This window comes from Equus caballus, chromosome 14 (assembly GCF_041296265.1).
Source record: "Equus caballus isolate H_3958 breed thoroughbred chromosome 14, TB-T2T, whole genome shotgun sequence".
Classification (NCBI taxonomy): Eukaryota; Metazoa; Chordata; class Mammalia; order Perissodactyla; family Equidae; genus Equus; species Equus caballus.
The window spans coordinates 59091974-59106574 of record NC_091697.1 but is presented as its reverse complement, the minus strand read 5'-3'; the positions used below and the strand labels follow the sequence as shown (position 1 = coordinate 59106574).

Genomic DNA, 14601 nt, shown 5'->3' with positions numbered 1-14601 from the left:
ATATTACTATATTTATATAATATCATTATATTTATATAAATATTATATAGTAAGAAACAATTCAAAGAAGACAGACCAAAAAAAAAGTACCATTAATTAAAGAAACTGCATTTCACTGTAGGAATAGCAGAGGAAACATTTAACATGAGATCACTGGTCCAGGAAAATCCAACAAAAATAAATATGAGAAATAAAAATAAAAAAGAACTCAGTGTCCATACGAGTTACCATAAATAGAAAAGTATACAATGAAAATCAAAACTTTTCCGGAGTTGAAAACACAACAAAACAATCCAGCCCCAGCCAAGAAACAGAGGAAAATTATAACAAAATACTGTAAGAGAAGATGTGAAACAAAAACTGATCATATTCAGGAAAGCTATTGGAAAAAACAATAAAATTATCTCAGAAATAAAGACTAAATCAGAAGGTGCCCAAGAAAGAGAGATGACCAAAAGTATACCAAGAGATACAGAAGACAGAATGAGAAAAATAAATAAAATGAAGCAAAAATGAAGATAAAGGTAAACAGGATCAGAGATAGTGATAAATATAAAAGACCGACGAAGACAAGCAACATAGGTATCACTGGAGTCCTTAAAAAATAAATAAAAGAATGGAATTTACCTAAAATGGTCAATTCCAAGATATATTGTAGTAAAACAGGAAATATAAAATAATAAATATAGTAAATTAACCTAAATGAATATGTCAAAACTGAGACCAAATATATCAATCATATGAATAAAGTATTTATTTACATGGATAAATACAAATTATTTTTATTAAGAATAAAAGATTTTTAAACATAGCTGAGTATACTCCCATCAGACTGACCCTCCCCCAAATAATAACTATAAACTCTGGGCAAAACACACAAAAAAATTACCAGAAGGCACCACGGAGTAAACAAAAGCATGCAGATTATGGATGGAAGTCTATCCTTGAAAGAAGGGAATGATACAGGGTGGTTTCCTACTTTTTTAGTGGCTGTTAGCCTCAGGATGACCAAAGCTGACACAGCACAAGGCAGCTAAAATTCTGACAGAAAATCCAAAGTTTTTCTAACCTGAGAATCACATTACAGGGTTTGGAGCAACCACAGGTGCTAAAAATTAAAGAGTAAATCCCGATAAGATGAAAGAGAGAGAGGTATCTCCAAATTCTATGCATAAGCTCTACCCAAATCTCTTGCAGACCTCTAAACAATGTATATGTAGGTTGACTACAGGCAGCCCAGCCAAGAACAAAAGAACTGAAGCGCACAAAAAACAGAGCTTGCAGTTTGTGTCTAACGAAGTTAATTGCCTGTTATTAAAAACGAAAACAGGCTGTCCATTTCAAGATGGTGTTGTAGGAGACTCCTGAACTCACTTCCTCCCAAGGACACACTGAATCTACAGCTACATATGAAACAATTCCCTCTGAAAGAAATTCAGAAAGTGAGCAATTCCAACACATTGGGCAAATGAGAAAAAACCCACATCAAAAACAGTAAGAGGCTGAGACACAATCTCGCCATATGCCCTGACCCTGGCACAGTGGCACACAACCGGGAGGCAAGTCACAACTCCCAGCTTCTCCCTGAGGAGTGATGGGTTTGGACCCCACAACTAGCAATCCCAACTTTAAAAACATTCACCTGAGAGATGGTCCCCTTTAAAAACATCTAGCTTTAAAAGCCAACAAGGCTTGCATCCACGAGATCCATGGCTACAGTGAATTAAGAGACAGTTGTTAAATGGCTTGCACAGACTCACTGTGGCTAATCCCCCAGGATCCAGCAGAGGTAGCAGACTGAAACCACTTGTACAGTGAAAGAAGCTGCAACCTGACGGGCAGGCTTCTAACTTAACACATATCAGGGGGCTGATGGTAATACTCTTCAGAGACCAGGTAAGTTGGTGGGCGCTATCTTTGTATCTTCCCTCTGCCTAGCTCCAGGCAGCCGGTGTCTCCCAGAAAGAGACTGTGCACACTGCTGGTACCCCAGATTTTGTGGCTGCAGCCCAGGGGATGCCCCTTGAACACCTGGCTCCGGTAGCCAGTGGGGCTTGTGTACATGAGTTGAACAGATGGTAGCAAACAAAGAAACAGTTCTTAACTGGCTATCATTCCAGGGCTCAGTGCAAATGGAGCAGACAGAAACATCCATCTCCCAGTTCTTGCCTGAAAGAGGTATATATGCATACTTTAAAAGCTGCTGCCTAAGGGTCCAGCTTACAATCAGCCTGCCTCATCTAGGTGCTGATGAGATTCTTTCCATTGACACAGTAACAGGTCTCAACTAATGGAAGCCATTAAGAACAAATAAGGCTGCTTCGACAATCACATGGGTTTGAGAGACAACCTCAAGAGCTAGGGAAGGGTTTAATGATAAGGTACATCTCCTACCCAAGACCACTACTTCAAGAATGGAAGATATGTGTATTTATCTAATGTATAGAAACCAACACAGAGAGTCAAGGAAAATGTAGAAACAAAGGAATATGTTTCAAATGAAAACACAAGATAAAACCTCAGAAAAAGACATTAAGGAAGTGGAGATAAGTGGTTTATCTAATAAAGAGTTAAAATAACAGTCATAAAGATGCTCACTGAGGTGAGGAGAACACAGTATGAACGAAGTGAGAATTTCAACAAAGAGACAGAAAACATAAGAAAGTACCAAACAGAAATCACAGAGCTGAAGAATAGAACTGAACTGGAAAATTCAATGCAGGGTTTCAACAGCAGACTAGATGAAGCAAAAGAAAGGACTGGTGAAGTCAAAGACACAGGAATGCAATTCATTCAATGAGAGCAGTAAAAAGGAAACAGAACGAAACGGAGTGAGGTAGCTTAAGGGACTATGGAACAACATCATGTGGACCAATGTTCACATTGTAAGGGTCCCAGAAGAAGAAACAGAAAGAAAGGAACAGAAAACTTATTTGAAGACATAATGGCTGAAAACTTTCCTAGCCTGGGGCGGGAAACAGGTATCCAGAACCAGGAAACCCAGAGAGTTATAAATAAGACGACCCAAAGGAACCCTATAAAGACACATTGTAATTAAATTGTCAAAAGTTAAAGACAAGAATCTTAAAAGCAGTAAAAGAAAAACAACTAGTTATGTACAAGGGAATACCCATAAGACTATCAGCATATCTTTCAGCAGAAACTTTGCAGGCCAGAAGGGAGTGGCACAATATATTCAAAGTGCTTAAAGGAAATGCTACCAACTAAGAATATTCTACCTGGCAAGACTCTACTTCAGAAGTGAAGGAGAGATAAAGAGTTATCCACACAAGCAAAAACCAAGAAGCTCATCACCACTAGAGTGGCCTTATAAGAATTCCTTAGAAGGAATTTCTTAAGCTGAAACGAAAGGGCACCAATTAGTAACAAGAAAACATATGAAAGTATAAATCTCACTGATAAAGGGAAATATATAGTTAAAATCAAATAATCTAATGGTGTAATGGTGGTGGGTTAATCACTTATAAATCTAATATGAAGGTTAAAAGGCAAAAGTAGTAAAATTAAGTATAACTACAAAACTTTGTTAATGGATACACAAGATAAAAAGATGTAAATTATGACATCAAAAACATAAAAACATGGGGCAGGAGAGTAAAAATATAGAAGATCCTTTCTAATTACTGAAGGATCACCAGTAACTGTGATAAAAGAACCTAATAAAGCAGGTTTAGAAAGAAAAATTGCCTCCATTGAGCCTGTCATCAATCATCTAGAACATGAAGAAACAATTCTTCTCCAGATGCAAGAAGAAAAAACAGAGATTAGACCAGCGAAGGATGAATAGAAGACAAGAGTTTTAATCCTTGGGGCTCTCTGAAGCTGACACAGGATTTCCATGGAAAGAGCAAAAAAAAGTTTCCTCTGTCTTTGGTCACAAGTTAGAATAGTTAACAGGAGGTAAACATTTGGAATCTGCTGCATAACTCATTCATGTAATAAACTAAAAAAAAGCCGTATAAAAACTTTAAAATTAAAAACTAAAATAAAGCTTTACCAATGAGTAAACAAAACTTAAATAGGTTTTTAAAAATCTCCTCTGAGACACTAAATTAAAAGATAATATATAATGATACAGATTCCTTCTGAGAGGTCTTGGAGGACTGGATCATAAAAAAACCTTCTGAAATACTTAGGTCTAAAACTAACAAAATATATAGGAGCTACATGAGGAAAACAACAAAACTCTAATGAAAGATATCAAAGTAGAACTAAATAAATGGAGATATATTCCATGTTTATGCATAAGAAGACTCAATTCTGTCAAGCCGTCAGTTTTTCCCAACTTGAGCTATAGATTCAATGCAATCCCACTACAAATCCCAGCAAGGGGGCCAGCCCCATGGCCGAGTGGTTGGGTTCGCACGCTCAGCTTCGTTGGCCCAGGGTTTCGCTGGTTCAGATCCTGGGCATGGACATGGCACTGCTCATCAAGCCATGCTGAGGCAGTGTCCTGCATGCCACAACTAGAAGTACCCACAACTAAAAATACACAACTATGTACCAGGGGGCTTTGGGGAGAAAAAGGAAAAATAAAATCTTTAAAATAAAAAATCCCAGCAAGTTATTTTGTGCATATTGACAAACTGATTCTAAAGTTTACATGGAGAGGCAAAAGACCCATAACAGCCAAGACAATGTTGAAGGAAAAGGACAAAGTTAGAGGACTGACACTAACTGACTTCACGACTTACTATAAAGGTACAGTAATCAAGACAATGTTTATTAGTGAAAAAACAGACAAATAGATCAATGGAACAGAATAGAGCCCAGAAATAGACCCTGATAAATACAGTTAACTGATCTGTGACAAAGGAGCAAAGGCAATACAATGGAGCAACAAGAGTCTCTTCAACAAGTAGTGTGGAACAACAGCACATTCACATGCAAAAAAAGGAATCTAGACACAGACCTTACACCCTTCACCAAATGTTACTCGAAATGGATCACAGACCTAAATGTAAAACACAAAACTATAAATTTCCAGAAGATAAAATGGGAGAAAATGTTGGTGACTTTGAGTCTAGTGATGCCTTTTCAGATAGAACACCAAAGATATATCCATAAAAGAAATAACTGATAAGCTACGCTGCATTAAAAACTCTGCTCTGAGAAAGAATACCACAAGAATGAGAAGAAAAGCCACAGACTGGGAGAAAATATTTACAAAATTCAAATCTGATAAAGGACTGTTATCCAAAACATACAAATAACTTTTAAAACTCAACAGTAAAAAACAAACAACCTGATTAAAAAATGGGCCAAAGATCTTAGATACCTCACCAAAGAGATACACAGATGGCAAATACACATATAAAAAGATGCTCCACATCATATGTTATCTGGGAATTACAAATTAAAACAATGAGATACTACTACATACCTATTAGAATGGCCAAAATCCAAAAGACTGACAACACCAAATGCTGACAAGGATGTGGAGCAAGAGGAACTCTCATTCATTGCTGGTGGAATGCAAAATGGTAGAGCCACTTTGGAAGACAGTTTGGCTGTTTCTAATAAAACTAAACTTACTCTTACCACACAATCCAGCAATCGTACTTCTTGGTATTTACCTAAAGGAGTTGAAAACTCATATCCACACAAAAACCTTTACACAGATGTTTATAGCAGCTTTATTCATAACTACCAAAACTTGGAAGCAACCAAGATGTCCTTCAGTAGGTGAATGGATAAACTGTGGCACATCCAGACAATGAAATATAACTTAGCACTAAAAAGAAGTGGGCTATGAAGCCATGAAAAGACATGGAGGAATCTTAAATACATATTACTAAGTGAAAGAAGCCAATCTGGGAAGGCTACATACTGTATGATTCCAACTATATGACATTCTGGAAAAGGCAAAACTATGAAAACAATAAAAGGATCAGTGTTTGCCAAGGGTGGGAGCAGATGAAAAGGCAGAGCACAGAGGATATTTAGGACAGTAAAAATACTCTGTATGAAATTATAATGATGGATATAAGTCACTATACATTTGTCCAAACCCATAGAATGTACAACATCAAGAATGAACCCTAATGTAAACTATGGACTTTGAGTGATTATGATGTGTCAGTATAGGTTCATCCTTGGTGAAAACGTACCATTCTGGCGAGTGATGTTGATAACGGAGGAAACTATGTATGTGTGGGGGCAGGGGCCATATCATAAATCACTGCACCTTCCTCTCAATTTTATTGTAAACCTAAAACTGTTCTAAAAAAATAAAAGAAAAAAGAAATTTGCTACCAGCTTGTCCCTTAAGTTTCCCCTAAATAATGACAGTAAGGTAAGTCCCAGGAGGTGGCAGAGGGAAATGTGGTCAGGAGAAACTTATTTTGGGTTTTGCAATCTCCTTGATCTTCCTGATTTCCTGGTCAGACATGACATTGTAGTACCTGATGATGTGTGGGCTGTCCCACTCATCCTCCTCTTTGAAGGGGGCAATGAGCAGCTGTGGTGTCCTGTCGCCATGGTGGTACCTACAGAAAAGCCTCTTCCACTTCTGTGGTGTCTGGGGAGCAGAGAGCAACAAGCCCTGACCTAAGTCCCAGGCCCCTCTGGCTGCAGGCACTGGGCTCACTCCTTAGACCCACATCCCTATCCCATCAGAAAGGAAGCAAAAGCCCTTTTCTTGGTTGGCATAAATGACAACACAAACCATTCAATGCCTTCTTCTCTCCCAGGAACATCCCATCTCACATCCACAAGCCCTATGAGGGAGGCCACTCTTAGACTGAACTTGAACAACAATGACAATTTAGCTGACATGGGCTTTGGAAAAAACAGCCTCTCTTCTATCCATCTTCCTATAACATCCAGGGGTGACCAGCTCACTCTCGACTGAACCCTTTAGTGGTTCCTGTTCTCCAAAGCCTTGCAACTCATAGGATGGCCCATGGACCAGCAGTGAGAGCATCAGCTGGGCAACTGTTGGAAATACTGAATCTTAGGCTCTACCCCAATATTGCCAAATCAGAATCTGCATTTTAGCAACATCCCTGGGTGATTCTCACGCACGTTAAAGTTTGAGAAGCAGTGCCTAACAAAGTCAAGTCCAAGTTCTATATTATGATCTACCAGACCTTCCATAATATTAAAATCCTGAACACCACAGCTTCTTTTTTCAAATTTTATGCTTCACTAATACAAAAAATTCTTGTTATTCTCAAAATACAACGTAATTTTTCTCACTGTACATTTGCACATGGTGTGGTCTCAGCCTAAAGCTTCTCTTAGTACATTGTCCACAAGGCACACTAGTTCAAGAGTCCTTTCTTTATGAATGCTCATCCCTCTTTGTCCTAAAGTTAATTTACCTCTTCTTCTGTGTCATCACCAAATCCTGCATATACCATTGCTGTAGTAAAATTACTTATTTATGTTTTTAATTTCCCTTTAATAGACTACCCTCTTCCAGGACAGGGTCATACATTATTCATTTTTGCACGTTTCGCTATTACTGAGCCAGAAACACAGTGGATGCAAAACATTAATGCTAGTTATGCCAAAATACAGGCAAAAAGGAACTTTCCAAAGGCAGTAAACTAACAAACTATCAAAGAAAAAAAAAGCTTTGTGAATTAATCAAAGTAGAGCACAATAAAGATTTGGTGAAGAACTGAAAAAAATTGCTTAATTTTTTCTATAGGCATATAACAAAAGATTGTTGAGTAAATAATATATAAACGGTCTTAATGCCTAACATCTAAAATAAACATTCAATATAACTGTAACACTAAAAAAAGACCCAATGGTGCATTCAAGGGACAGGTATGAGGACTAGAATACCTTCTCAACCAAATCTGGCCTTCCAAAGCCCAGAGCCCTACACAGTCATATTGCCGGGTGATCTGAAGGTCTCCCAAAGATCCCAAGCAATCCTTTCAACTCCATCGACCCCCTTCCCCATCTTACAAGTTTAATACCCTCTCCACAGCAGAGGCTCTCATAAAACAAAACCTCTTGGTTTTGCAGATGGTCCAGGGAATCCTGAGGGCATTGTTGGATATCTCATGCTTGGTCTCTGATGCCCCACTTCCAGGCTTTCCTGTCCTTTCTTCCTCCAACAACTTCACAAAGTATGGCAGATTCAGCCAGGCTTGTTCATGAGAGGAGTCTGAACAGAGAAAAGCAAACAGCTAACAATCAGAGAGGTCACTCAGGGAAGCTCTGCAATTCCCCTTCTTCAAACTACTCTGACAAAACTGTATGGAATTCGAACATTGTCCAGAATTAGAATTGAGAGAGAAACAAAAACTAGAATGGAAAAAACCCACCCCACTTTGCCTCACTCACCACTCCAGAGAGCTCTAGCACAGACAGGCAGCCAGGGGTCCTGCCTCACATTCATAACTCAGCTTTATCCCCACAATACCCAAGAGAGAAGTATAGGCAGCATTTTGGTTCTCCATTCCTCAGATAAGAAAACCAAGACCTAGAGTAATCAAGGAACTTAGGTCAACATGATATAGAAAGAAAAAGGCAAACCAGAACTAGAGCCCAGATGTCTAACTCCTGGTCTAAAGCTCTTACTGAAACACTCAAAGGAACTTACAAAGCTTATTTCACACATAGGATGCTCCCGGGCTAGCCAAAGTCACAAATGAAAAGGCTCTGATAATAATGTAAACACGAGAAAGATTTCCCTGAGTCAGGGCAGCAAAGACTAAGAGTGTGAAATCTTCCCAAGCTTATGAATAGAAAATAGGTGTTCATGATGGTGTAATTGCCCTTTTCAAAAGAAAACACATTACAGTCAAATTAAAAGTGGCCCTTTGGTCATCCAGAGTGACTCTGAATCCAGCACTGGAGTATCTTCTTCTAAGCTCTCACAGTTCTCTGAACCTCTATCATGTCATTTTCTACAATCCATTGAACTTATCTGTTTACATGACTAATCCATGACTACCACCCCCAATTAGATGATAACATATTTAGAGAGTAAGCCATAAATATTTTACTTTGTTGCCTAGTACAGCATTTGCTGACTTTAATAACAATGAGGTGGCTCTGTAATACCCCCATTTGTTGGTTGCCTTTATGCCACAACATCTTCCTGGAAAGAAAGGGAATGCACCACCTGTCAAGGAGCTCCTTCCACTTTTTGGCATCCGTTAAATTTCTCTTCAAACAGAACCCAAGTACATACTGTTTCGATATTCTCCTCATGTTCTAGGGCTAACCTTAGGCCACAGAGAACAAACATAATTAATTGCTCTAATTCTTTAGTGAATCCTTCCTTCTTCCAATAATTTCAGTTATTCATTATGATTCTGCCACCAATCTGTAGGTTTTACAATACCAGCAAGCAATTCTCTGACACCAGCTGGGTGTCCTATAATTTAACTCAATTCTGACATTATCCACTTGAAGACAGCATCAGATTCCACAGGTTAAGGGCTCAGTCCTACAAGACTGTCTCCTATCCACCCCCACTTCAGAGGTACCAATGGGTGTGTCTGACCTACTGGCTATAGATGAGAGGTTCTGACAACCCCCAATTTGGATGTGATTAATTTGCTAGAGTGGCTCAGAGAACTCAGCGAAACATTTTACTTACTAGAATACCAGTTTATTATTAGAATATAATTTAGGAACAGCCAGATGAAAAAGATGCATAGGGCAAAGCTATGTGGGAAGGAGTATGGAGATTCCAAGCTCTCTGGGCTTGCCACTCTCCCAGCCCCTCCACATGTTCAGTAATCCAGAAGCTCTCTGAACCCCATCCTTTTGGGTTTTTATGGAGGCTTCATTACATACACATGATTAAATCATTGGCCATTAGCAATGGATTCAACCTCCAGTCTCTCTCCCCTTCCCTGGAGTTCAGGTGGCTGTGACTGAAAGTTTCAGCTCTCTAATCACATGGTTGGTTCCCCTGGCAACCAGCTCTCATCCTCAGGTTACCTAGCTTTCCAAAAGTCGCCTCATTAACATAACAAAGACACCTTCATGGCTCTCATCACTTAAGAAATTCCAAGGGTTTTAGGAGCTCTGTGCCAGCAAGTGGAATGAAAACCAAATATATATTTCTTATTATAAATCACAATATCACAATTCATTCAATACAGAGCAAACTAAGTATTTAGCATTACACTGAGGTGAAAAATGCAAAAATGGTAAAAATTAGTTTTTGCTTACTGGGGGAAACAATTTAATAAAGGCAATATAGTTGTTGTGGGGGATCAGAATTGGCCACCCCAAAATGTGTCTCTTTGGCTTGATTATTTTTAAGAACAAAAGACTCTGAAAGAAACTTTGACCTTCCCCCAATTGCCTAAAAGAATTTAAAACAGAAGGGCCTCTTTCAGGAAAGAGCTAATACTATAAGATAACTGTAATGTAATGTAAAATGCGTCTCTCAGGTCACACTGTCTACAGTTGGCCTATTTGCATTTCCACCTCCATGTAAATTGCCTTCCTTCCCCTTGAAGCCCCAAACCACTACCCCCAATATCCTCCACCATTTTGGCAAGTTACTCAGTTTTCCTGGGTCTCTCCCATGTATACATGTTATAAAGCTTTGTTTGATTTTCTCCTGTTATTCTGTCTCATGTCAATTTACTTCATAGCCCAGCCAGAAGGACCCAGAGTGTAAAGGAATTGTCTTCCTCCCCTTCAATGTAAATGAACAAGTAAAATAAAACATAATAAACTTCTAAGGGGGAAAGAATCACAGGCTACTATAGAACAAATGGAAGATACACTTGCAGAGGGGAAGAGGAGGAGGTCAGAGTAGATTTATCAGAAGAGAGAACACCTCAGTTGTGATCCCTGTTACTTGAGGACAGCTTGACGTCCCAATGGAGTTTTTTCTTTTTCCTCCTATAATTTATCTCTATCAAATTTATACATGCCTGTATTTTAAATTCAAATAGTTCTTGAAAGCTTATGAAGAAAAATAGGAATCACCTGTTCCCACTCCTCCCTCTCCATTCCCATGTCCCAAAGGTAACCCCTGCTTTCCTGTGCTCGGGGAGAGCCATGACTTTGGAAATGATTCCACATGGTCTCCCATTTGCTGCAAATATACTTTATGTTATGCGTCAACTACTTCTGGTGGAGAGTGTGAGTTTTAACTCAACAGCAAGTAAACTCGCTTTGGTTTGGTTACAGTATCTCTTTAGCGAATTTCTACTACTATGTCAAAGACTAACCAGTTGTTCACAAATCCTGTTTCAGCTTCTGAGAAACAGAGAAACTCTACATTTCCTAACCTTCCTTGAAATTAGATTGGGGCCATAATAGTTCTGGCAAAGAGAATGTGGTTAGAAGTGATGAATGCCACTTATAGGCCTGGTCTCTAACATGAATCTAGGATGAAAAAACTCCAAAACAGTAGAGTCATTCTGGAGTGAAGGAAATCTAAATCCTTGAATCAACATTTAGAGGAGAGCCACCCAACCTGCACAGGACTTTGTGTGAATGAAAACTAAAATTTTATCCCTTTATGTCTTGAAGATTTGGAAATTTGTTACCATACATAGTCTAGCCTGTTCCGACTAATGCAACTGAGTCACAAGAACTCTGTGAAATATTCTGCCCAAGGCCAGGGGAGGGGTCAGCTGGTAACTGGGGTGAAGAGGCAGGCCAACAGAGCAAATCACTTGCTCTGTCTAGCTCCCAAGAGGTCTTACCAAGAGAAAGCAGTTGATGGGTGAAGTCTGATGTGGATTAAGGCTGCCCCAGCTAGAGAAGCCCAAGGTGACCTGGCCTACATGCCAAACTATACGACCCAGTGGACTTTTTTTATGGTATGAATTAGGACCGCCCCAGGGAGAGAAGCCCAGGGCATCCTCACCTACATGCCGATCTATGTGGCCAGATTCGTATCTAAAGTTATATGACCGCACAATAACCAGACCCCATCTGCACTGAAATCATTTAATGACTTTTTACATTATCTTTTCTTTTTTCCAGTAAAAATAAGTCACGTACCCATGCCTTATAAAATTAGCCCTAACCCTCAACTCGGGGCAGCAGCAGGAGCTCTGACTGCCCGTGGGTCCTGTCCCCACACACCAGCTCTGCCTGCCCATGGGTCCTGTCCCCATGCCAGCGGGGGCAGCAGAAGCGGTGGCAGCAGAAGCTCTGACTGCCCATGGGTCCTGTCCCCATGCTATTCTATACTATTCTCTAAATAAAAGAGCACTACTGCCAGATCTTGAGAGTCTAAGAAATCTTTCTTTCGACTCCTCGGCTCACCAACCCCACATCAAAGTCCACTGCCCTATACAGGTCCCCAAGCTGGAAGCTAACATTCCTAGATAATCCAGGACCTGGACCTTAGAGACGGTGCTGTGCTCCCCTGCATTCAGTTACTTCAGCACCTGTTCCATCCAAAAAATTCAGTGGTGAAAGTCGCTGATGTTGTAGGCTGTCTGACCCAGTCTGAAGCAATCCCTAACACTCAGGGTAGAACAATACTTGGTCCCTAAAAGCAATAAGAACAATGATAGTCCTGAGAGAGGACATAAAATGTGATCTCCGGGGTCAATAAAGAGATTCATCCCACTCCATTACCACTCCCCCCAAACAGCCAAATACAGCTGTTTCCTTTTTACATTTATCTCTAAGTACATGCTTCAGAAAATCGTCAAATGATCTTCAGAACTATGTTTGGTTAAGGTAAGGGGTTTAATCCTACAAAAGACACTGACATGAGCTCCCGTGGACCAGCTTATTAGTGGGGATATAATTTGTTTAAAAAGGTAGCATGGGGTGGGGAGAATAAGTATGAATCAGGAGATCTGGGCAGGTTCTTATCTAAAATAACACAAAAATGAGAGACTAATAAAGTCTATGTTTGATGAAGCAGGGTACTGAAAGTCATCTGCCTATTATACCAAAGTTGCTAAGGCACAACCATTCAGTTTCTCTTATTTTTCCTAAAATCAGATCTCAGCTTCCTAGAACATGAAGCCTTCCTGGTTTTCATCTCCTAGATCCCCATGGAAGGCTCAGTGTCAGTGTCCAATGTACACATTAGGATAGAGGAGGAGAGGGCTGATGGCCACTCTGAGTTTACTATAACCAGCGTTTCAATATATACATAGCTTACAGCTGTTAAACATACACAGGTGTTCTGGATGAAGTAATTAGTGAATGCCAAGAACTCTTAGTGATTTCTCAAGGAGCCCTTCCTCGGTTTCTGTTTTGATATTATCATGTTATTGCTGTGCTCGTATATTTTTATCTCAGAGAAAGCAAGGTCTCCTAGGCAACAGCCCCTCCTGCTCCCGATATCGATATCGTGTCTCCATCTGTGCCCCCAGGCGACTGCGCCTGTCTTAGGTTGCCTCCCCCAGAGGTCTTACCCGTCATTGGCTGACTGCTCTTCTCACCTCTGGGTCACAGTTTGTTGGCAAGCCTTTTCCAGTGATTATTAACCCTTCCTGCGTCAGGGGCAGCTACAGCTCAGAGTTCCCAGAACACCTCACAGCCAGAAAAGATGATACTAGGGCATAAGTAGCTTCTTTTTCTATATTTCTCAAGTCCTACAGGATAAAATAGCAAGTTCTGAAGGAAAGAAGGGCAATTTTGAAGCAACTGTTCACAAAGGGAACCCATGGATATTGCTTACCTGCCAGCACCCCCTTGGAAAGAGCCTTCAGATCCAGTTTGTACGTGTGCTGAAGAAGCAGCAGGGCCTTAGCAGCCCGAATGTCATCCTCCTCTGTAGGGAAAAACTTGTGCAATCATGTGAACCTGGCAATAAACTCTTCCACGTACCAGAGAGGCAGAAAGCAAAGGAGAGACCAAAAAAAGATCACATGAAATTAAAAGGAAATAAAGCAAGTAAAGAACAGACTAGGGCATACCAGCTGACCTCAATGCAATCTACTTTACACAAACCTGAAATAACCTGGAAATAGTGGGAATGAGGGGGCTGGGATGATGACTCTCTCAAACTATGTTGTCCAGTACGGTGACTACTGACCACATGTGGCTATTAAAATGTAAATGTATTAAAATTAAATAAAATTTAAAATTCAGTCCCTCAGTCACACTAGTTACATTTCAAATACTCAATAGCCAGATATGGTTACTTACTAATGGTGGATAGCACAGATATAGAATATTTCCATCATCACAGAAAGGTTTATTGTACGGTGCTGTTCTAAAAGAGCTCCTAGAACCAAAAAAACTTGAGAAAATTCTGTTGCAGACTTACTAGAATATCCTTAAAATGAATCCTTGGTAGTGCTGCAATGTAGCTTACTGAGGTGAATGCAAATTATTTCTAGAGGAATTCACTTTGGCGCAGACCTCAAAGAATTTCCACAAACTTCCAAGGAACGCAAGTAGCTCTCAGTAGGAACAACAACAAAACAAGCAGAATCAGTGCCATAAAAATTCAGATGTTAGAATTATCTGACACAGAATATGAAAAAGTATACTTACTATGTCTGAAGAAGTGAAACAGGGACTTGAAATACAACAAAATTGCAAGAAGGTGTGAAACAAACAAAAACTATTCAATTTGAAAAATATAAGAACTGAATTAAAAACTCAGTAGATTGGGACTTCTGGTTTTGGCCATGATAATGTAGCTTGCATTGAACTAACTTT

At 39.7% G+C, this 14601-nt stretch overlaps 1 protein-coding gene across 1 annotated transcript in view; it reads right to left on the bottom strand.

The window, feature by feature from the left end:
- Nucleotides 1–14208, bottom strand: part of LOC100146132 (uncharacterized) — a 114742-nt gene extending 100534 nt beyond the window's left edge. Inside the window, exons 1-3 of the mRNA XM_070234420.1 lie at nucleotides 14204–14208; nucleotides 13613–13705; nucleotides 7956–8146 (exon numbers count right to left, since the gene is read on the bottom strand). Of these exons, the coding sequence (XP_070090521.1) occupies nucleotides 7956–7979 (24 nt within the window). The 5' untranslated portion in view covers nucleotides 7980–8146; nucleotides 13613–13705; nucleotides 14204–14208. The remainder of the gene's footprint in view (nucleotides 1–7955; nucleotides 8147–13612; nucleotides 13706–14203) is intronic.
- Between the last annotated feature and the right edge of the window lie 393 nt (nucleotides 14209–14601).